Genomic DNA, 23,789 nt, shown 5'->3' on the forward strand with positions numbered 1-23,789 from the left:
CTATTTTGTGTAACTAAATAGCAGTAATTTTATCAGAAAGTGTCATGTTTAGATCTTCACAGTGGTTTTTTGACATGTTTACATTGCTTTTATTGGAAATTGATTATTGTTTTATATTTATATAGACTCATGTAAACCACCATTCTATATAATATTTCTATGCCATTTAGCCTCAATATTCTAATATTTCTAATCTATCTATGTGACAGTCTATCTACTGTCTCTATCTCTGTCTGTAAAATTGTCTGTCTATCTATCTATCTATCTATCTATCTATCTGTCTGTCTGTCTGTCTATCTGACAGTTCAATGTCTATACCTATCCATCCATCTCTGCACTGTTCACAAATTTTACTAACCTGGTTTATCATTAAAAGGTGTCAGATTTACGTGTATCTTCACAATAGAGATGAAACTGTATGAAAATGTATTATCACGATTATAGTGACCAAAATTATCACGGTTATCAATATTATCACGATATTGTTAAAATGTGCTTTACATTTAAAATCAACAAACAACAAATAAAAGTATGTCTTGTTATTTGTATAAAACACTAAAAGCATAACATTATCAATGATGTCCTGATTTCAAATGACAACATGACTGACAACTATCTAATAACATATACGAAATGTTCAAATAAAGTTTTGAAAAAAGTTTCATAAAATGAAGAAATACTTAAATCAAACATTTTAAAAGAGATCAATACATCCCGGTTGTTAAACCAATCATTAAAGGGTCATGTTTTAGCCTGGTCGTTCACACCTCTGAGCTGGAAAACTGTAAAAATGGGCGTGTAAAGCTCTGGAAAAGTGGGAGTGAAGAGGGGTGGAAGAGGGGAGAGAACAACCAATGAAACTCAGACCTACAACACACTCATTATACAGAATGATGAATATTAATATATAAGCACGGAGAAAAATGACAACAAACTCCCAAGCACAAGAGAGAAATGTGCAAGAATATTTAAATGGGCTAATAATACTTTCATTATGAGCACTACAGTCTCATGATAAACAACGCATAGTTTAACACAGAAAGAATAAAGACATGGTTACTTTTTTGTCCATTCTTCTTTGAATTTTCGATCTAAATCAGTCTTTTGTGTCAATAATCGTGTCATCGCTTTCAGATTCACCACTGAATCAGTGTCCAGTTTGCACATATATTTCATTTGAAAAATACTTGATGAAATATGTATGCATACACCGTCTGGTTCATGTTTGGTGCAGGAGAGTGTGTGAAATACGTCTATAAAAACTTTAAACACACATACTTTATTCTGTATATGATCTATGATACACGTGGCGAGTGTTGTTATACTCATCGCGGAGCTCCGCGCTGAAACCGATCTTATGCGCGTTCCGCGTGTATATCATAACAATCTTATGTTTCATGTGTTCGTATTCAAACTCCAGTTCTGACCGCATCGCGGGCAAAATACAAACAACACTCTGTGCTGTGCTGAGGGAAACACACGGCTCGTGTGTCCGAATCGAGGTGAATGAACAGCACTTTTGTAACATTTGGATTCTCCGCTGTAATGCGATCTCATGCGAACATATTTTCCATTTGTGCTGGCGGACAACAGCAAAACAAACCGCCTGTACCAAAACTTCAACTCTGGTCGCGTCGCAGGAAAACACAGTTTTGTGTTGTAGCACTGAGGAAACGAGCACCTACGACCCATGTCTCTGAATGACAACAATAGAGACAATAGCAAGAGAAGTGATACTTCCTCGTGCATAATACCTCAATAGACCCTTTTCACATGACGTCACACAGCTTCCGTTTGGACTCGAAGCAGTGCATCCTCACTTCCGTCAGCATAATACTAGAGCCGCTCGAATGAAGTGCACCCAACAGTTGTACATATGCCACAAATGTGGTTAGAGGATGACTGTAGTCGCCTAATTTCGTGTAAATGGGCCAGAGCCGTTGAAATGGGCTATATGCACGGTTACTTCCTGGTTGTCGTTAAGGCTGCTCGGGCATTTCCGGTGAACTGTTAGCTGTTCATTCTGTAGTCGCTGTACATCGACACAAAACCATCAGTGGTTGACTTTTTAATGTTGTATTCATATTTTAATGCAGTTATCACATTTACCTAATTTGCCAATAAACCAGTTTTATTGATTGCGTTAAAGACGAAGCTATTGGGACCGTTTAAAAACGCAGTGTCTGTAATTAGACACGCACACTCATTTTTCCCCTCAGCACTTTAAATGTTATTTTTAATGTGGTGACCACAAACATTATTCGTTCATCCTTCTGAGATTGTCCCCATTGTAAAACCGAACATTTCAAAATGTAGGAAATTCAACATTTGATAGAAAACACTTATTTAAAAATAAAAAAAGACAATAATTACCACTATAACCAGCAGGTGGTGGCAGAGTAGCATTTATTTGCGCATATAGCAGCCATTTCCTCTAGTCGTTTTTTTCAATCAGCTTCGTTTTTGACTAAATATTAAACTTTATAAAATAACTAGGTTTAAATTTTGTCAATGTGAAGTATGAAGTGCTCACAAAATCTTATGAAAAACAACTTTTCTTGTGATTATAGAAAGCGAGCACCGTGCTTTCCCTTTGTAATCACAGCAGCTGTCAGTCAGTGCATTTATTCAAGATCATGATTTCGGCACACTTGTAAAAACACACATTTTATTACATTTATTCTAAAGTGCACTATAAATATTTAATTTTTGACGCTTTTTTTCACACGAAAGTAAAGTTTAGCCGAGGAGGAACACGGAGGTACGTCTTTATTTTTTTATTTCTTTATGTCGTCTTACGTTTGAATAACTAAATTAATGCTATGCCTGACTATTTAAGTGACTATATTCTGATTATAAAATAAGTATTACACTACTGATGCTCAACACACCAGCAAATTACATATCACCGGAAGTTTTCGAGCTATCTTATATTAGTCCATTCAAGGCGAGGTGTTTGGCAGATCTCAAACGAACTTAGATCGGCGAGATTTGCTGCTTGAAGTCGAAGGAGGAGTTGAATACGGAGCACTGAAGTCGTACACTTTCTACTGCCCGTAGTAACGTGCAAACTTTGTCTTTATTGCAGATGAAGCTGTTTATATGTATTTGTCAGTATTTGTGAAATAAACGCACGTTTCCGACATTTACGTGCAGAAAAAACTTTTCATTCAATGTTTAATGTACTACGTATTTCAGTGCCTGTATGTACAATGAAGATCAACATAAGCTTATTTTTTTAAATATCAAAAAGTCTATTTTTTCAGTTTTATTTCGATAAATATGACATGCATAATAAAAACTGTGTTTAATATAATACTATTTCTACATGAAGACTGTTAATGTTGTAAAAACTGACTCCTGTGTATTTTTATTAGTATAAAAACATCGTCATCATTCATCTCTTTATTGCAGAACAAGACTGTCGCATACAAAAATATACAGATGATTTACAACAGTATTCATTGTTATAGCAGCATTAAGTGAATTAAATAAAATTATTTCTCCAGGGAATAACATTAAATGAACACATACTTCCGTTTTGTATTTTCAATACACTTCTTACAAATGATAAAATCTTAATATATTGCACCAGTTCAGTTTAAACTGGTATGATGTAAAATGATCTAAAATCTTCCCACCATTTATTCTTCAGAGTATTAAATGTGGATGTGCTACTTTCAGGTGTCCATTACTCATGAATATATCTCACAAGAAACAATACCGTTATCATAGCCTACCAATTTCTAAAAATAAAGATTTGTTTTTAAAGACAATATTCTTGTTATTCCAAATAGGCTAACAGATTTTGACGTCGCCAGCACGAAGGTAAGACAAAATAACAGATCCACTGCTTTGCGGATAGGCGGAAGTTAACTGACGTCATTGTGAAAAGGGCCTATTACAATCTTATGCATAACAGTGCAGTGATTGGATTGAAAGAGCTTTTCGTCATGAATAAATGCAGAAAACCGCTTGAAACTGTTGACGTCAGCATGTTCGACCAGCCCATACTGGAGCCAATCAGCACTCCGGATCTTGCCGTACAAGATGACGTCAGATTTTGTGACGTTGCTCCGACTTTGCTTTTCAAACCGGAAGACAAGTCGTTTCCCATCATGCTTTTGGTCAGCGCAGTCGGTGGAGAGCAACTGCGCTCCACTGCAGAATCCGACACGTCCACCCCGCCAGCAAGGCGGCCCACCCTCCGGCATGCATCTTGCGGTGATCACCGGTGATCAGTTCTGCGCAGATTTTGCTCATCTCAAACGAGCCTACTATGTCTATGTGCCTTAGCATCACACGTATTCGTTGTGCTGCTCACGTGACCAGAGCCGGCCAATACTGAGCCGCCTTTCAGACGTAAACACTGAAGCTCTGCAATGAAAATATCGTTGTAGTATGACAGACGAATTTGTTGAATAAATAAAGTCGTTATTTTTGTTTTGTTTTTGTGCACAAAAAGTATTCTCATTGCTTCATAACATTAAGGTTGAACTTTACTGTGGATGCTGGAAAACACGGAATATATCAAAATAATCAAAAAATTAAGGATGACACAGAATATTCACACCAGGCTATAGCTTATATACTTATTAGGCCACAGATACAGGTGCTGGTCATATAATTAGAATATCATCAAAAAGTTGATTTCACTAATTCCATTCAAAAAGTGAAACTTGTATATTATATTCATTCATTACACACAGACTGACATATTTCAAATGTTTATTTCTTTTAATTTTGATGATTATAACTGACAACTAAGGAAAATCCCAAATTCAGTATCTCAGAAAATTAGAATATTACCAATACAAAGAAAGGATTTTTAGAAATCTTGGCCAACTGAAAAGTATGAACATGAAAAGTATGAGCATGTACAGCACTCAATACTTAGTTGGGGCTCCTTTTGCCTGAATTACTGCAGCAATGCGGTGTGGCATGGAGTCGATCAGTCTGTGGCACTGCTCAGGTGTTATAAGAGCCCAGGTTGCTCTGATAGTGGCCTTCAGCTCTTCTGCATTGTTGGGTCTGGCATATCGCATCTTCCTCTTCACAATACCCCATAGATTTTCTATGGGGTTAAGGTCAGGTGAGCTTGCTGGCCAATTAAGAACAGGGATACCATGGTCCTTAAACCAGGTACTGGTAGCTTTGGCACTGTGTGCAGGTGCCAAGTCCTGTTGGAAAATGAAATCTGCATCTCCATAAAGTTGGTCAGCAGCAGGAAGCATGAAGTGCTCTAAAACTTCCTAGTATACGGCTGCATTGACCTTGGACATCAGAAAACACAGTGGACCAACACCAGCAGATGACAAGGCACCCCAAACCATCACTGACTGTGGAAACTTTACACTGGACCTCAAGCAACGTGGATTGTGTGCCTCTCCTCTCTTCCTCCAGACTCTAGGGACCCTGATTTCCAAAGGAAATGCAAAATTTACTTTCATCAGAGAACATAACTTTGGACCACTCAGCAGCAGTCCAGTCCTTTTTGTCTTTAGCCCAGGCGAGACGCTTCTGACGCTGTCTGTTGTTCAAGAGTGGCTTGACACAAGGAATGCGACAGCTGAAACCCATGTCTTGCATACGTCTGTGCGTAGTGGTTCTTGAAGCACTGACTCCAGCTGCAGTCCACTCTTTGTGAATTTCCCCCACATTTTTGAATGGGTTTTTACAATCCTCTCCAGGGTGCAGTTATCCCTATTGCTTGTACACTTTTTTCTACCACATCTTTTCCTTCCCTTCGCCTCTCTATTAATGTGCTCTGACACAGAGCTCTGTGAACAGCCAGCCTCTTTTGCAATGACCTTTTGTGTCTTGCCCTCCTTGTGCAAGGTGTCAATGGTCGTCTTTTGGACAACTGTCAAGTCAGCAGTCTTCCCCATGATTGTGTAGCCTACAGAACTAGACTGAGAGACCATTTAAAGGCCTTTGCAGGTGTTTTGAGTTAATTAGCTGATTAGAGTGTGGCACCAGGTGTCTTCAATATTGAACCTTTTCACAATATTCTAATTTTCTGAGATACTGAATTTGGGATTTTCCTTAGTTGTCAGTTATAATCATCAAATTAAAAGAAATAAACATTTGAAATATATCAGTCTGTGTGTAATGAATGAATATAATATACAAGTTTCACTTTTTGAATGGAATTAGTGAAATAAATCAACTTTTTGATGATATTCTAATTATATGACCAGCACCTGTATTTGTAGAGGTTTATTTCAATTTGTCAACACTATGCAGTACTGTAGTCACAGAATGACAATGAAGGAAGCAGACTAATCAAACTATTCAAATACATTTTAAAGCCTCAAAAAAAATAAAATAAATAAATAAATAAAAATAAACAGAAAACACAGTGTAAAACAAGGTTATTCACTCATATTTGCTCTGCTGTATCCTTACGTTAACTGTTTATCTTAATGGCTATAATCAATCAGGCAAAACAGATGATTCATCAAAAAAATCAGACAATTTATCATATTACACAAACTATGCATTATTTTGAACATGTGAACTGTTGCCTAACATTGAATCTTTTATTACCTTTTCAGAATAATCCATTAAAGGAACACTCCACTTTTTGTGAAAATAGGCTCAAACTATACTCTCATACCGCCAGACCTGGAGATCGGCTAAATGGATTCGAAAATGGTAAAACTCAACTGTTTAACTCTAGGGGAGTTGGAAAATGATCCTATTTTCAAAAAAAGTGGAGTGTTCCTTTAAACAGTTGCGATTTGAGGAGCATGTACTAATATTTTCAGTTCCATTTGTCTGCGCGCAAGGATACGCCCACAATAGGAGGATATCATGAATATTCGCATAAGCGCCACCCAGTGGAACAGAATATTTCAGGAACCGAATGTACAGGTGCTGGTCATATAATTAGAATATAATCAAAAAGTTGATTTATTTCACTAATTCCATTCAAAAAGTGAAACTTGTATATTATATTCATTCATTACGCACAGACTGATATATTTCAAATGTTTATTTCTTTTAATTTTGATGATTATAACTGACAACTAAGGAAAATCGCAAATTCAGTATCTCAGAAAATTAGAATATTACTTAAGACCAATACAAAGAAAGGATTTTTAGAAATCTTGGCCAACTGAAAAGTATGAACATGAAAAGTATGAGCATGTACAGCACTCAATACTTAGTTGGGGCTCCTTTTGCCTGAATTACTGCAGCAATGCGGCGTGGCATGGATTCGATCAGTCTGTGGCACTGCTCAGGTGTTATAAGAGCCCAGGTTGCTCTGATAGTGGCCTTCAGCTCTTCTGCATTGTTGGGTCTGGCATATCGCATCTTCCTCTTCACAATACCCCATAGATTTTCTATGGGGTTAAGGTCAGGTGAGTTTGCTGGCCGATTAAGAACAGGGATACCATGGTCCTTAAACCAGGTACTGGTAGCTTTGGCACTGTGTGCAGGTGCCAAGTCCTGTTGGAAAATGAAATCTGCATCTCCATAAAGTTGGTCAGCAGCAGGAAGCATGAAGTGCTCTAAAACTTCCTGGTATACGGCTGCGTTGACCTTGGACCTCAGAAAACACAGTGGACCAACACCAGCAGATGACATGGCACCCCAAACCATCACTGACTGTGGAAACTTTACACTGGACCTCAAGCAACATGGATTGTGTGCCTCTCCTCTCTTCCTCCAGACTCTGGGACCCTGATTTCCAAAGGAAATGCAAAATTTACTTTCATCAGAGAACATAACTTTGGACCACTCAGCAGCAGTCCAGTCCTTTTTGTCTTTAGCCCAGGCGAGATGCTTCTGACGCTGTCTGTTGTTCAAGAGTGGCTTGACACAAGGAATGCGACAGCTGAATCCCATGTCTTGCATTTGTCTGTGCGTAGTGGTTCTTGAAGCACTGACTCCAGCTGCAGTCCACTCTTTGTGAATCTCCCCCACATTTTTGAATGGGTTTTGTTTCACAATCCTCTCCAGGGTGCAGTTATCCCTATTGCTTGTACACTTTTTTCTACCACATCTTTTCCTTCCCTTCGCCTCTCTATTAATGTGCTTGGACACAGAGCTCTGTGAACAGCCAGCCTCTGTTGCAATGACCTTTTGTGTCTTGCCCTCCTTGTGCAAGGTGTCAATGGTCGTCTTTTGGACAACTGTGAAGTCAGCAGTCTTCCCCATGATTGTGTAGCCTACAGAACTAGACTGAGAGACCATTTAAAGGCCTTTGCAGGTGTTTTAAGTTAATTAGCTGATTAGAGTGTGGCACCAGGTGTCTTCAATATTGAACCTTTTCATAATATTCTAATTTTCTGAGATACTGAATTTGGGATTTTTCTTAGTTGTCAGTTATAATCATCAAAATTAAAAGAAATAAGCATTTGAAATATATCAGTCTGTGTGTAATGAATGAATATAATATACAAGTTTCACTTTTTGAATGAAATTAGTGAAATAAATCAACTTTTTGATGATATTCTAATTATATGACCAGCACCTGTATTGTAACACCAGAGCTGGGAACATCAGCTCTTAAAGCTCCGCCCTCTTAGGCCGAGAGCAACAGCTAATTTGCATTTAAAGGGACACACACTAAAACTGAGCATTTTTGTTCAACCCCAAAAAGTGGCAATTTTAACATGTTAAAAAAAATTATCTGTGGGGTATTTTGAGCTAAAACTTCACATACACACTCTGGGGACATCAGAGACTTATTTTACATCTCTTAAAAAGGGGCAAAATAGGTACCCTTTAACAGGATGAAATAATATCATAGAGTGTAACTGGTTATATTTATTAAAATTATTAAATGGATGCTGCTATATTGGGAGAATAAAAACTCCCTACACCTTCCCCTAATGGTATAACCAGGCTTTTGAACTAAAATTTCAAAACCATAACACCATTTATCAAAAAGCACAACCATTTCCCTCAACCCTGTTCCCCTGTTTTGACAGTCTGATTTGTTGAACTGTCACTGCAAAACTCCACACACAACATGTACCTGTTTTTATTTCTAATTGCCTACATCATGTGGTCATTTAAAGCACTAGCATTCAATACTGTTTACTCAGGTGAGCTTCAGCTCTTTCAGGTATTCCAGAAAGCAGGTTATGTGACATACCCAGGTATGCATAAACTCAATGACCGTTTGACCTAGAAGGAGCCTCAAACCACCTGTAAAACACTCAGAATATTATTCTTTATACAGTACAAAGCTTGAGAACACGTTTATACAGACTCAGTAATCCTTAATCTATTAAAAACTCAATGATTGTTTGAACTAGAGACATGAAATCAAAAGTAAAACACTCAGAATATTATTTTGTTTTGGGGAGCGCATTCAATACTTTTCATACTGATATTTGTATCTTTAATAAATAGTTTTTTGTTTTTTTTTACATAAGGATCAAAAGTATTTATAGACTTTTTGAAAAGTATTGATAAACTGACCTCAGCTGGTCACTATTTTCTTTTTAGAGCTGCTTTACAGCAAGTGAACTCTATTGGCATCACTGAATCATTATTTTCCTGTTTATCCCTGTACAAGTTTAGGTTTAAGGTATAAAATGTTAGTTTAATTGCCCTTTAAAGGGACAATATTATTATTATTGCTATCTTGAATATTCTATAAAACTATATAATACTCTTGAATGTCTTATTCTGTAAAATATTTTTAATGTAATTGTTTTGTTTTTTTTTTTTTTTTTACCTTAGTTTATTCCTTATTTTATATATTTCACATAATACAATGCAGTGACTATTACAATCATTTTTCATGGTATCAAACGGATCAGAGGATGTCTTTATAAGTTAGAATAATTGGATCCCACATGAATACCATTATTCCACATGAATCCATTTATTCTAGCTTATAAAACAGTTTCAGTTGTAATGTCGCCTAACTTTATGAGACAAAAAAAAGCAGTAGGCTATTACAACTGTTTCCACTGTGAGAACTGACTGTTTAAAAAAAAAAACTTTGATATATGGGTTCATTGATTGTACAGCCACTCAAGTGCATGGTTTTGTTTCTGACAATTAGACCTACTAATGCCTGCTATTTAATTGTAGCTACCTTTCGAAAGGGTTTTGTTATTTGCTTCATGAGAACTGAATACACCGATAAATAGGTACATGTTAACTATGTTTTATTTGTAAACATTTAACATTTCTAACATAACCTTTAACATTGTGAACATTTTTAGAACAGTATAAAACTGCAAAAACTGCCATATACGATGAAGTTGATCTCCAATAAGCAATTTTCCAATAACATAATTTCCAGTGGTTGCTGGAATGTTGCTAGTCTGTGGATAGGGGTTCTGAATGGTTAGCCAAGCATTTTAAAACTTAAACCCATAAACAAACCCCAAACAAATTTACTATGTCAACTTTCCTGTAATGGTCTTAATGAAAATTTAGTTACTGTTGTCCATGCAGTTTGCAAAATGTAACAGGCAAGCAGCAAACTTTTAGACTGGAATGCTGCTTATTGTAAATATCATTAAAGGGGGGTATCAAACCTGGACTTGATTTTGTTCTGAAAGGATACTCGACAGTGAGAAGGGATAGAGATAAAGGTATGCATAAGAAGTATGTTATAATAAATTTTTATAAACCATGCAAGAGATTAGGATTTAAAGAATTGGAAAAAATTGAAGGACAAGATGATGAGAGAGTTATCTGGTGCAGCGATTTTAATGCACATAATACTCTTTGGGGTGAGACAGTAGTGGATGTAAATGGAGAGGTATTCGAAGAATTAACAGATGTAAGGAAATTAGTATGTCTCAATGATGGGGGTGGAACGAGGGTAAATATTACTTCAGGTTTAGAGTCTGAAGGGAGTTACAGGGAGGTGGATATATGAAAAGGCTAATTCGGTGGAATTTATGAGAGAATGTGAAGAGGAATTAAGTAAGATGAAAAGAATAGAAATGAATTGTATAGATGAAACAAACAATAGGATCATTGCAATAATTAAGGGGGCAGCAGAGAAATATATCCCAAAGGGTAAAGGAATTAGGAAGTCGAAAATGGTTCCATGGTGGAATGAAGACTGCAATGAAGCGATAAGAAATAAAAGGAAAGCATTTAGGAAACTTTTTCAAAATTTAGTTAAGTATAAAGTGGCTGAAGCACTGGTAAGGAGAGTGGTTGAAGAAAACATTAAAAAGAGTGAAAGAATCTGCACCTGGGCAAGACGGAGTGAGCTATAGCATGATAAAACATCTAAGTGAAAAGGCATTGGGTGTAGTACTGGATTTTTTAAACAGGATATGGATTGAAGGGGTATTACCTAAGAGCTGGAAAGAGGCAATAGTTATTCCCATAAGGAAGCCAGGGAAGGATCATAGTATTCCAACAAACTATAGACCAATAGCACTTACTTCCCATGTATGTAAAATAATGGAAAAAATGATAACAGATTAATGTTTTATTTGGAAAAAGGAAAGAAGTTATCACCAAATCAGAGTGGATTTAGGAGGGGACGAGGAACGATGGACCCAGTAGTATGCTTGGAGTCAGACATTAGAAAGGTGTTGATTAATAAAGAGATTGTGGCAGCAGTGTTCTTTGACATCGAAAAGGTATGATATGGTATGGAGAGAAGGGTTATTGTTGAAATTGGAAAACATGGGGGTAGGAGGTAGAATGTATAATTGGATTAAAGAATTTCTGAGAGTGGGAGAGTGCATATCATCAAAAGGTATGATAGAGAATGGCACTCCTCAGGGGAGTGTCATAAGTCCATTACTGCTTATTATCATGATAAATGATGTGTTTACGAGGGTGGATAAAAATATTTGCAGATCTTTATTTGCAGATGATGGAGCTCTGTGGTACAGATGAGGGAATATAAAGTATGTTGTGAGAAGAATGCAAAATGCATTAAAAGAAGTTGGAAGGAATGGTCATTTAAGTGGGGGTTTAAATTCTCAGTGGAAAAGACTCAGGTAGTATTTTTCACTAATAAAAGAACAGATGATGAAATCAAATTAAAGTTATACAATCACATAGCACAACGGTAGAACGGGTATCCAAAATAATATTTCTTGGAATATGGTTAGACAGCAGACTCACATGGAAAGGACATATTGAGAAGATGGTAGAGAAATGCAAAAGAGTGTTGAATATAATCAGATGTGTGGCTGGACAAGGCTGGGGGGCAGACAGGTTGACATTGAAAACTATTTACATAACATTAATCAGATCAGTATGGAAGCACATATGGATCAGCAGCAAAAACTCATCTAGATAAATTAGAATGAATTCAAGCAAAGGCATTAAGGATTTGTTGTGGGGCATATCCATCATCACCAGTATCAGCGTTACAAGTAGAAGTAGGTGACATGCCTCTCAGATTAAGAAGACAACGGTTAACTGCAGTATATTGGGTAAATCTTAGGGGGCAGGACAAGTCACATCCCACTTTAAGGGTATTAGAGCAGTGCTGGGAGTATGGGGAAAAGGAGTGTAATAGTTTTGGATGGACAGTTGGAGATTTAGTAAAGGAATTGGATATTAAAGAGTTAAGTATTATTCCAAGAGTGGCTTTACCAGCAGTCCCTTTGTGGATTTTGCCACAGCCTTCAGTTGATTTAAGAATGCTGGAACATAGAAAAAAAGAAGGGCAGAGTGAATTCGAGGAAATCCAGGTGAGGGAATACCTGTGGTTAAAGTATGGGCATAAAACACAAGTATATACAGACGCATCAAAAAATCCAGATAATGAACAAGTTGGGGTAGCATTTGTCATTCCAAAAATGCAAATATCAAGAAACGTAAGGATCTCAAAGAAGTTATCAGTTTTTTCAGGGGAATTAATAGCAATAATGATGGCATTAAGATGGATAAGCGAGGCAGGATTAAAGGATATGTTGGTATGTTCAGACTCCAGTTCTGCTCTTATGTGCATTGAAGCACAACACTCAGACACTAGACAGGATCTAGTTGAGGAAATTTTGCAAGAATTATTTACTTTACAGCAGAGAAGGGTGAGTGTAATATTCATGTGGGGGTGAAAGGGAACGAAGTAGCAGATAAATTGGCAAAACAAGCTTTAAAGAACACTAGAATAGAAATGGAAATACCATAGAGTAGATATGAAATTAAAGCTATAGTTAAAAAGCAAATAAATCAAAGATGGCAACAAATGTGGGAAACAGGAAATAAAGGTAGACATATGTATGAAATACAGCCAAAAGTGGGGAAAAGTAGGTACTCAGGTGGAAGTAGAAGAGAGGAAAACATTTTATATAGACTCAGAATAGGACATACAGGACTTAATAAAACAATGAAATTAATATCCAAGCATCCGACAGGACTGTGTGAATGGTGTGGAGAAATTGAAACGGTAGAACATGTTATCATGTATTGTGAAAAGTATAAAGATGATAGAGAAAAGTTATTAGAAGAGGTTCAGAGGAAAGAGGAAATTGAAATCAGTTTGCGATACCTGTTAAACCCAGAACAGAAAAGTAATAACAGAGCAGCGTTAATTCAATATTTGGAGAACACAGATTTAATTAATAGGATTTGAATTAAATTTTTTTTTTTTTTTCTTTAGGCAGAGAAGCTGAACACGCAGCGCTGGCTGTAGCATAGTTTCATTGAGAAGGGGAGGATGGGAATTGGGGTAGTGGTTTGAGTCTCTGGATCTAGTTCACAGTACGTGGCAGTAATGCACGAAATTGGTGCGATCTGCCAAAAAAAAAAGGGAAAAAGAAGAAGAAGAAATTGTCATTCTTCATTTTCTTATTGGTTAAAAAATTCATCCGCCATAGCATAAGAAGCCATAAAAAACATTGACATTAATTTAATTGTTAATCTAAGTAAGAATGAAATCAAGAGTATTATTAAGAAAGGGTTGAAGGAAAGGTGGCAATAACAATGGGATAAGGAGAAGAAAGGTTGATGGTTTTACAGAATTCAAAGAAAAGTGGGAGAGATGAGGTATGCAGGGAAAAACAGAAGAGAGGAGATAATTATATCAAGGATGAGATTTGGACATACAAGACTAAACAGTACACTTTATAAAATGGGTAAACATGAAACAGGAAGGTGTGAATTTTGTGGGCAAGAAGAAACAGTGGAACATGTTATGATATACTGTCAGAAATATGAGACTGAAAGAAGGATTTTAATGCAAAATTTAGCAAAAATAAAAATGCAATTTATACTAGGAGATATTTTACAAAATAATTCGGGAAATTAATGTTATAGTTTTATTTTTCACTATCTTAAAATGGCTAATTTGTGGGAGAGATTATAAAAAAGGGAGGGATTAAGTCATTTTAATCCACACTCCATACCAGTGGTGGGGGTAATACATCATTTTGTTGTTTGTCAACCGCCAATAAACCTCAAAAGAAGAAGAAGAAGAAGAAGAGGAAGAAGAGGAAGAGATTCATCCGCCATTTTCTGTCGTTGGAAGTTGGTGAGTTCAGACATCAGTAAACATCAGCAGATTTAGAAAGCCTAATCAAGAGATTTTTAATCATGGGCTCGGGTGTCGCGACCAAGAGTTTTGCTCTGCTTTGTCTTTTGTTTCTCTGCGGGACTTCTCCTTCACTTCAAGCAGGTAAATTATTACATTTTGCTGCGTTTGTTAGAGAAAGAAATTGAAACTAACATTTTACGCTTCCTGGTGTAAAACGGCCTTGTAACGAATGAATTAAAATTTGATTACGCTACTGAAATTTAAAAGTGTATCTATATACTTATATAACTAAATATATAGCCTATGGGTTTTGTCAAATAAAAAGCTTATTATGCTCAAATTTGACTTCGATCAACATGGCGGCGGCCTTGTTATTACTGATCATATGCTGCGTTCACGCGACCTCGTATTTACCGCAATCTTGAGATGACAACACGTGACGTTATATTCGGAGCTGTTCACGTCCTTTGACTGGGAATTATGCGTTTCTATGGCACCGCTATCAACGCCTAAATGAATCTACAGCGATCAGGTGGTACATGTGGGAGCTTTCAGAAAACTCCCAGCTTACACAATATTATCCGTCTGCAATACCGGAGGCTGCACTTTCGGGACCGCAGTTCTAGGACCCTAGTTTTTTGTGACAGCGCCACCTACCGAATCGGAGAACCGCAGTGCCAGGACCGCATTTCCAGGACCCTAGTATTGGATAACCGAAAAAAAGTGCCACCAAGGCAGTATTTCCACCCAATTCTAACTAATTCGATTTTTTAAAAGGTTTATAATACCCAAATACTACTTTCATTCTTGCAATTAAACCTGGTTGCCAAGAGCTGAATGTTAATTAATTATTGTGACTAACTAGCATAATATAAGTCATCAAGTAAAATAAACAAGGAATCATGGTATAGCCTTTTCAGTCAGATCAACCACATTTAAGTACAGAGGGAAGACACAAGGATCACTCTGGGGGTATATTTAAGATTGTGTATATTTTATAAAATAATATATTACAACAGTTGAACACACAAAAACAAATTTGTTCGTGACATGAACCACACAGAAAGAACTTCAGTGACAATGTCTTCACTGACTCCTGTGAATGAAATAAGGAACATTTAGTTAAACATGTTCAATATTTAAAAGATCTTAGTGACCACAGAGCACACACATTATATATGATACAAAAATAATTATATCAGTCCTTCATACCAGTTAATGTTCATATTACTGTTATTGCATACTGTTCAAAGATTTGGAAACATTTTATTTTGATGCTGTGGGAACAAAGGTTCTCAAGAAAATAAAACTTCATGTCAATAAAGCCCATCTGAACTGAGGAAAAAAAAAAAAAAAAAGAGTGAGATGCAAGAGATCTGAATAGAAATAACATGTTATTGACATGACTTTTCCTGACCTTTTGAATATTTAAAGCACAGATTCACAATCTGTATGCAGCAGCACTACCTACCAATTGGATGTTCTCCCCACTTTTCTCAATTGTTTATCTCTCACTCTATTAAATTCTTCCACTTCACTGAAATAGTAAATGGAGAACATGATCACTGCTGGGTTAACAGAAATACTGTTAATGCTTAAAAAAATGATACATTGGACACTGTGTAAAAAAAAAAAAAAAAACATTTTGTACTCTTACCTGTGATGACAATCCGGACCAGAGAAGAAGGCCTTCTCAACATCCCACAGAGAAATTCTGCAGCACAGCCAGGCCATATATGATGGTCTATCAAAAGAAAAATATTCATTGAAATATACACAGATCTAGGAATTGAGGTCAATTTAAATTAATCATAACATTGCTTTTCCCAAAAGAACATTTGAAAATGTTACTTTCATAGAGAACTGCGTGTTTGAAATGGCTCTCCAAATGGGATTCCAACTTTGTTGGGTGAAACAAAGCAGAACTGCAGAACGGGCAGAGGAACTCCTTGCAGCATGTGGTGCATCTCTTTAGTCCACTAAAGGATCTTCCTTCTTGGATTGTTATGTGTTTCTTGAAAAAGAGAGAGTCCAATTGGTCAAATAAAACATTTTAAGTACATTTCATATAAATAAATAGACATAAATTAGGCCTAACCCTAGTACTTGACCAATTTATTTATTTATTATTCTTTTGTCATATATTGCCTGCACTGAAATCACTTATAGAGTACACAGTACATGACACAGTCTAACACGTGGTATTTTAACAGTCAATTATTATGATGGCCTCTCTGTTATGTCTATTAAAAATGTCAAATGCTTCAATCAACATTATAAAAACAATGTCAAAATGAAGAGACATGCTCATAACATGTATTATGGGGTAAACATGCCCAGGTGAAAAAATACTACAGTAATTTATAGTAAATACTATAGTTTTTTTTTAACCATACTATAGTAAAGTACTTGAATTAATTTGTTGTGGTAATTCTATAGTTGCTGTGGTAACATAAAGTAATATAGTATTTTTTTGACCTGGGCAGGCTGACAGTGAGCACGCACGTGACATTTAAAACATTAAGATTATTTTAACTTGCTTAAAATGGAAAAACAATGCATAACTAACAAGATCTTACAACGAAGTGCTACAGTTTATTGTACTGGCTAGGATTAATAATCATACCATAGTCACTAAGTCAACACAAGCTTGCTAGTCGTGCTACAGTTTTGTTAAACGAATATGCTAACAATTCGTTTTACAGCATTATAAGCTAGTAAATGATGGCTATAAAGTGCATTCAATACTATTTAGCAACTCACGATCACTTCACTTCACAATTAAATGCATCACAATTGTTTTTAATGTTAAACAAATAAAAATTGATTCACATTTGACACTCACACTCTGAATATCGTCCATCTTCCAGAAAAACATGCGGTCACTGGTCCTGTAATTCGGTAGGTGGCGTTGTCACTAAACATCTAGGGTCCTAGAAATGCGGTCCTGAAAATGCAGCCTCCGGTAATTACAAGCTCTACGAGGACGTGAACACTTTTTACAAGCCAGAATCTCATAGTTACAGGAATTACGATATGGCGTGAACGCACCTATAAGATCGATATAACGTTACCAAGATTTGCCGCTTCAATTTATCAAAATAATAGAATCCTACTTATATAACCCCTTTTATCAAATACACGTATTATATACTATTGTATTATTTTGTATTGCAGAAAAACACTCCCTGTATTACATTTACACGGCCTTGTCCAAACCCGTCGATCTGCCGGGCATCCATGAATTCACTGCTATGGGTCTGCTAGATGACAGACAGATTGACTATTATAATAGCAAGGATAAGAGAAAGATTCCCACACAGCAGTGGATGAAAGAGAAAATGCAGGAGGATTACTGGGAAAAAGGCACCCAGTCAAGAAAGAGCAAAGAACAGTGGTTTAATGTGAACGTCCACATTCTGATGAACCGTATGAAAGATAATGAATCAGGTGAGGATCAGTGATACATTTTAAAAATTCATATATAATTATCATATTATATTGTTAACATTTTGTTTTCTGTCCTTTTCAGATGTTCATGTACTTCAGTGGAGACATGGTTGTGAAGTTGAGGGAAATGAACCTTTTTGGAAGTTTTCCAAAGGCATTGATGAGTACAGCTATGATGGTGATAACTTTCTGTCTTTTGATGATAAGGAGTCTCAGTGGGTTGCCCCCGTTGATGCAGCACTTCCAACCAAGAGAAAATGGGATAATGTGCCCATCCTGAACCAGTACACCAAGGGCTACCTGGAGAAAGAGTGTGTGGACTGGCTCAACAAATTCAGAGAATATGGAGACGAGGAACTCAGAAATGGCTGTGAGTAAAAGTACAGTATTTGTATTTGGGTCAATGACGTATAAGGATTTTCGACAGGCCAATTTTAAAATACAAAAAATAATAATATATTGCAATTATTCAAACATTAAGAATGTAGTGTACACATGAATTCATATTAAAATTTTAAATTAAGTGATTTTAGTGTTTTGTTTTTTGTTGTTGTTGTTGTTTTTTCCATTTAGATTGGCCATAGTCTTAAAAAATGTCATATGGTGTGACTGTGATTTGTCTTAAAATTAATTCATTTCCTTAACATGCTTAACTTTTTTTTGTTTTTAAATATACAAGTTCTCAGTAATGAAAGTGTTTAGAAACAAAGTATTTGCAGTTTGTTTGAGATTCTGTAAAGGATGACCTTATATTTTTGCTCTGTAACTTCAGAGTTGCCTTCTTATATATAGTTTAACACTTATTTTTCCTGTAAATCGCATAAAGCTGATAAAAATGTTTTAAAAAAAATACCATTTCACTTAAGCATACTCTATCAGTGATTCATATTTCAGCCACAGAAATTAGATATTTTATTTTTAATTTAATACAGTTATTGCTATTATTGGTCGCACCACATGACACGAATACCTTAAGTATCATTAAAAATCTATTTAAAGAGATCAATAATCAATTTTATGCAAAAAACAAATCGATTTAAACCAGATTTTATTAAAATTTCACAGAATTGTCATGAACACAATTCTTTTTATATTAAAAAAATCACATTGCAAACAAATGCACCATTTCATTTAAGTTGACTTTCATTTAAGTTGAAATTAATTAATTCTTTAATTCATCAAGGACACATTAGGCTTAAATTGATCAAAAGTGACAGAATCTTTTGTAAAATTATAAATGTCTTTACTATTTCAAATAAATGCTGCTGTTTTGAACGTTCTATTCATCAGAATCCTGACAAATAAAATAGGTCAGTTTCCACAAAAAAATCTGAACATTGATAATAATCAGAAATGTTTCTTGAGCAGCATATCCGCATATTAGAATGATTTCTGAAGGATCATGTGACACTGAAGACTGGTAATGATGCTGAAAATTCAGCTTTGATCACAGGAATAAGTTTCAGTTTTACTGGAAAACAGATATTTTAAATTGTAATATTTCACTCTTCTCCTTGCAAGGTGTAACTCCATTCTTGCTGCAGGGTCAGAATTAACACGCCAGCGGTTTTATGGCCAGCGTTTTTTGCTTGGCAGTGGAATCTGGTAAAATAGATTGAAATAGTTAATAAAATAAATAAACAATAAATGACTAATAAATGCATAATTACCAAACTGAAATTACATGCTCTAAACAATTTTGTACAATACAAACATAAACTGAAATATTTTTATAAAATATATATATATAAAATATTTTTTAAAACCCAAATTGCATAAAAATCTATTCCAAATCATACTATAATAAAGTACGTTATGTTTATAAATCATCAATTGGATATAAAAGCACAAAAACTGCCAATCTAGGACATATATCTATCATGGAAAAAACTCTGCAGTGGTCGCTAGGGCTGTGACGGTCGGCATGACAACCGCGCCACCGCGCTCATGGAGTGTCACCGGCGGTAGTGTGACGTGTGTGCCAAATAGTGCAGAAAACGAATTTGAGTAAATTTAGAGTAATTTTAAAGACATTTCCAAAACAGAAGTTATGGCCGGATGGTCTCACCACATGATTTTGATGCTTTAAATAACAAATTACAAATGTTGTTTTTTTTTTTTTTTTTTTTTTTTTTTTTTTTAAAAGTTAAAGTGAGTACATGCACTGGAGAGGTACTACATATATATGGTATTTTTTTTTTATGCATTTAAACCAAATTTTAACTGAAAAATATGCAACTGGACAGAAAATTTAGGCGTCACGTCATTGACCCATTTGTTGATTATCTGCAGCTGTCAGATGGAACTGATTGATAAACTGATTTCTGTGTCCTCAGCTCCTCCAGATGTTTATGTGTCTGCAAAAAAGTCTACCAGTGACAAAACTAAGCTGAAACTCACCTGTCTAGCCACTGGCTTCTACCCCAAAGACGTCATGTTGGTCATAAGGAAATATCGAACATCCCTGTCTAATGATGAGGTTGAATCCACAGGAGTCAGACCAAACCATGATGGAACCTTCCAGCTGAGGAAAACTGTGGATATTAAGGAGGATGAAAAAGCTGAATATGACTGTTATGTGTCCCACAGTACTCTCAAAGAACCAATCATTGAGAAATGGGGTAGGCAAAGCAAAAGCATTTATTCAATCATTAAAGCAGGGGTGTTTCCTCCGAGGAATCAAGGGTAGCAATGCCTAATTGAAACAACTTAAAAGCATGATCTGTACGTTTTTTTTTTTTTTTTTTTTTTTTTTTTAAGCGAGCAATTAGCTTGGTGAGATTATAGGTACATCTGTGTTTGTGATTATCGTGACACCTGCAGTGTTTACCGAGAGCTACGGGTCTATGGAAGAGAAATTAGGTCAAGCAGAAACTCTTACAAAGTGAAAACAAACACTTGCGGTCCATGAACGTGTCTCTCATAGGATAGCACACACTATCTCATGAATAATTATGAGATACTGATGAGTCATCAGTACACCATAATGTGACAAATGTCACAACCTGTAGGTTCCATACATTGATTTATTTGTGGTGGCTCGCCACGATATCAACATTGACCAGAAATAGATTTCAGTGCTCCCCATTAACTAGATTCTGGTGGCCCAAAAATATATTTAAACTTCTCATAATAACATGAAAGGTCTTTAATGTCATGTTTTGTGCCATTGCTGTCAAACAAACTAAAAGCGAAAGCACGATAAGGCTTTGTGTCCTTACCAAATCGCTAAAGACTGTCTGTTTGCACTGCGCAAAGAGAAGTGAGCACTTTGCTCACATGATCAGCTTCGCGTCTCAGTTCACAGTGAATGAATGCAGTGAACTCCATCTCTGCATGTGCTGAGTTTAGCGTGCATTTAGAAATGTTATGGGCGCTAGTTATTATTTTCACATTTGCATAGTAATGAGACGCGCATGTAAACTTAAAATAACAGCTTGACTGCAGTTTACATCAAAATAAAACTCACATTCATCTTTTTCAATTATAGAAATTAGGACAAAACTAATTATGAAAGTTTCATGTATTTTTCAGTGCATTTGTTTTACAGCAATTAATTACTCACCCTCATGTCGTCCCACATCCGTACGACCTTCGTCCATCTTCAGAATACAAATTAAGATCTTTTTGATGAAGTCTGTGAGGTTTCTGTCTCTCCATAGAGATCCAACGCAGCTACCACTCCAAGGTCTAGAAAGGTAGGAAAAAGAGAACATTAAAGTACTCCATGTGACTCCAGTGGCTTAAACTCAATTTTCATGTTTTTGTTGTTTTTGTTTTTTTGCGCAAACAATGCACTTGCGTCGCTTAATAAAATTAAGTTTAAACCACTGGAGTCACATGGAGTACTTTAATGATGTTTTTCTTCTTTTCTGGACCTTGGAGTGGTAGATGTATTGGAGAGGCAGAAACCTCTCAGACTTCATCAAAAATATCTTAATTTGTGTTCTGAAGATGAACGAAGGTTTTACGGATGTGAAACGACATGAGGGTGAGTAATAAATGACAGAATTTTCATTTTTGAGTGAACTAACCCTTTAATTTTGAACTCTCAAAGTGCACCAGTTTGATGAATTGATGAACACTGGACACTATGAAGATTTTAAACCCTAAATCTTGGGGGGAAAAAGTGCCAAACAGCTTAAAATTAAACAGTTTTCTCTTACAATTAAAATTAATGGATGTAACACACTTGTTAAAATCTCAGAAAATGTAGTTTAGTGTTTTATGACCCCTTAAAATGACTTTAAAATGACATTGTTAAAGGCTTATCAATAGAATTGAATTTCAGTTTTCTAAATATAGTAGACATTTATACTTTACATGCCATTGTCCAATGTGTTTTTTTTTTGTTTTTTTTTGCAGATGGAAAATGCAAAAACTGTAATGAAGGCTCTTCTATGCTTATTGGAATTGTGATTGGAGCTGTACTTGTAGCAGTAATTGTTGCAGGAGTCTGCGTTTACCTTGTTAAGACTAAAAGAATTGGTGAGTATTACAACAAAAATACAGATTCTGGGCACAATCTTTTTAATTCTTAAATAAAGTTGCTTCAACTGTCAACATTGACAGAACTGCTTCAGAGAAAGAGAGAGAGAGGGAAAAAAAAACATATTGTTTCACTTTGGGGTGAGCAGTATGTCCAAAATCTTGAAATTGTCCATTGAAATTTATATTAATGTGGTTAAGCTGCAAACAACAAACCTCTTTTAAAAATTATACCTTATAATAACTTTTTTTTTTTATGTGGTCTGGACTTCACTTGTTTATCTCTGCCTCTGACAGCAATTCATGTAGATTGTAACTGTATTTTTCATCTTTATTTGTAATCCTCTCTAGTTTGCGCACAACAGAGAAATAAAAATGGAGAACCACAAGATGCTAATGAAGCACACAAAACCCTTCTCCCAGGTAAGCTGCTTCAGATAGGACTCAAGTGGAATGAATCCAGATTTCCCTTTAGATAAGTGTTATGAGGTGTTCACATATACAGTACAACAATTTTATCTCTAGAGGTCCTGTAGTGGATGGTCCTACTGCTGGATTCCCTGATGTTTTTGATGGGCTGCACAGTGGCCAAATTATAACACAAATGGGATAGATTGCTGCTTAAAATACATAGTGATTATATTTTGACAGGGAATGTTTTCTGCTACTAATGATTAACATTCTGGGGTGCGGTTTCCAAAAGCATTGTTGGCCAATTATGGTTGCAAGATAACATAATGCAGCGATTTGGTGTTTCCCAAAACCATAGTTCCAACGAACATTCGCAAACAGCATCGCAAAGTTGTGTGGTTGGAACTACAGCTCTCAAACTGTGGTAGAAGCATAGATTCTTTTTAGTATGACATGTGGACTTAAATAGATCATGCTCTTGTGCAAAATAAGCTAGCCAAGATGCAGGACAATCAGTCTTTCATTCAATTTATATTTCTCATAATCAGAGTAAGATCTTAATTGACCCTTCGCAAAGACCCTCCCCCCCTTAGTTACTGTTGCTTTGTCTGACAAGCCATGGTGCTGTCACGCCACACAGAGTGAAAAATACATCGCGGAGCTAAGAGGACACTGACAACACGTCGACAGACAAGACAGAGCAGGTTACTTATGATATTAAACAAAGTCCCAGCTTTCAAATTGTGTAAATTTTTTTTTTTTTTTTTTTTTTTTTTTTTTTAAGAAATTCGAATAAAAACCGTTTTGTGGCTCTTTAATGTGTCGTGACAGATTGCTAGTGTCGTGAACCAGTCATCTCTTCCTACTAGTTAATTTATAGCATCAAATAAACATGAATGAACATGAGAAGGAATGGTGTTTAAAACGCGTAAAGACGTGAATACACACCATTTTTCAAGTTCAAGTCCACCGAGGTTAATCTTCTAACTCCTGACTGATTTGTCGGACG

At 35.9% G+C, this 23,789-nt stretch overlaps 1 protein-coding gene across 6 annotated transcripts in view; it reads left to right on the forward strand.

The window, feature by feature from the left end:
* The window catches only part of LOC127508831 (zinc-alpha-2-glycoprotein-like), a 92,710-nt gene that overhangs the window by 32,423 nt on the left and 36,498 nt on the right, over positions 1-23,789 (forward strand). For 2 of the 6 annotated variants that reach the window (XM_051887213.1, XM_051887216.1), the window contains exons 2-6: positions 17,609-17,881; positions 17,964-18,251; positions 20,218-20,502; positions 22,247-22,369; positions 22,721-22,792. The exons of 2 other annotated variants lie outside the window; for them this stretch is intronic. In XM_051887213.1, the coding sequence (XP_051743173.1) occupies positions 17,609-17,881; positions 17,964-18,251; positions 20,218-20,502; positions 22,247-22,369; positions 22,721-22,792 (1,041 nt within the window). Of the gene's footprint in view, positions 1-14,350; positions 14,573-17,608; positions 17,882-17,963; positions 18,252-20,217; positions 20,503-22,246; positions 22,370-22,720; positions 22,793-23,789 lie in introns of those variants that run through there. 2 more of the 6 variants (XM_051887215.1, XM_051887219.1) reach the window with 2 other exon arrangements.

This window comes from Ctenopharyngodon idella, chromosome 3 (genome assembly GCF_019924925.1).
Source record: "Ctenopharyngodon idella isolate HZGC_01 chromosome 3, HZGC01, whole genome shotgun sequence".
Lineage (NCBI taxonomy): Eukaryota > Metazoa > Chordata > Actinopteri > Cypriniformes > Xenocyprididae > Ctenopharyngodon > Ctenopharyngodon idella.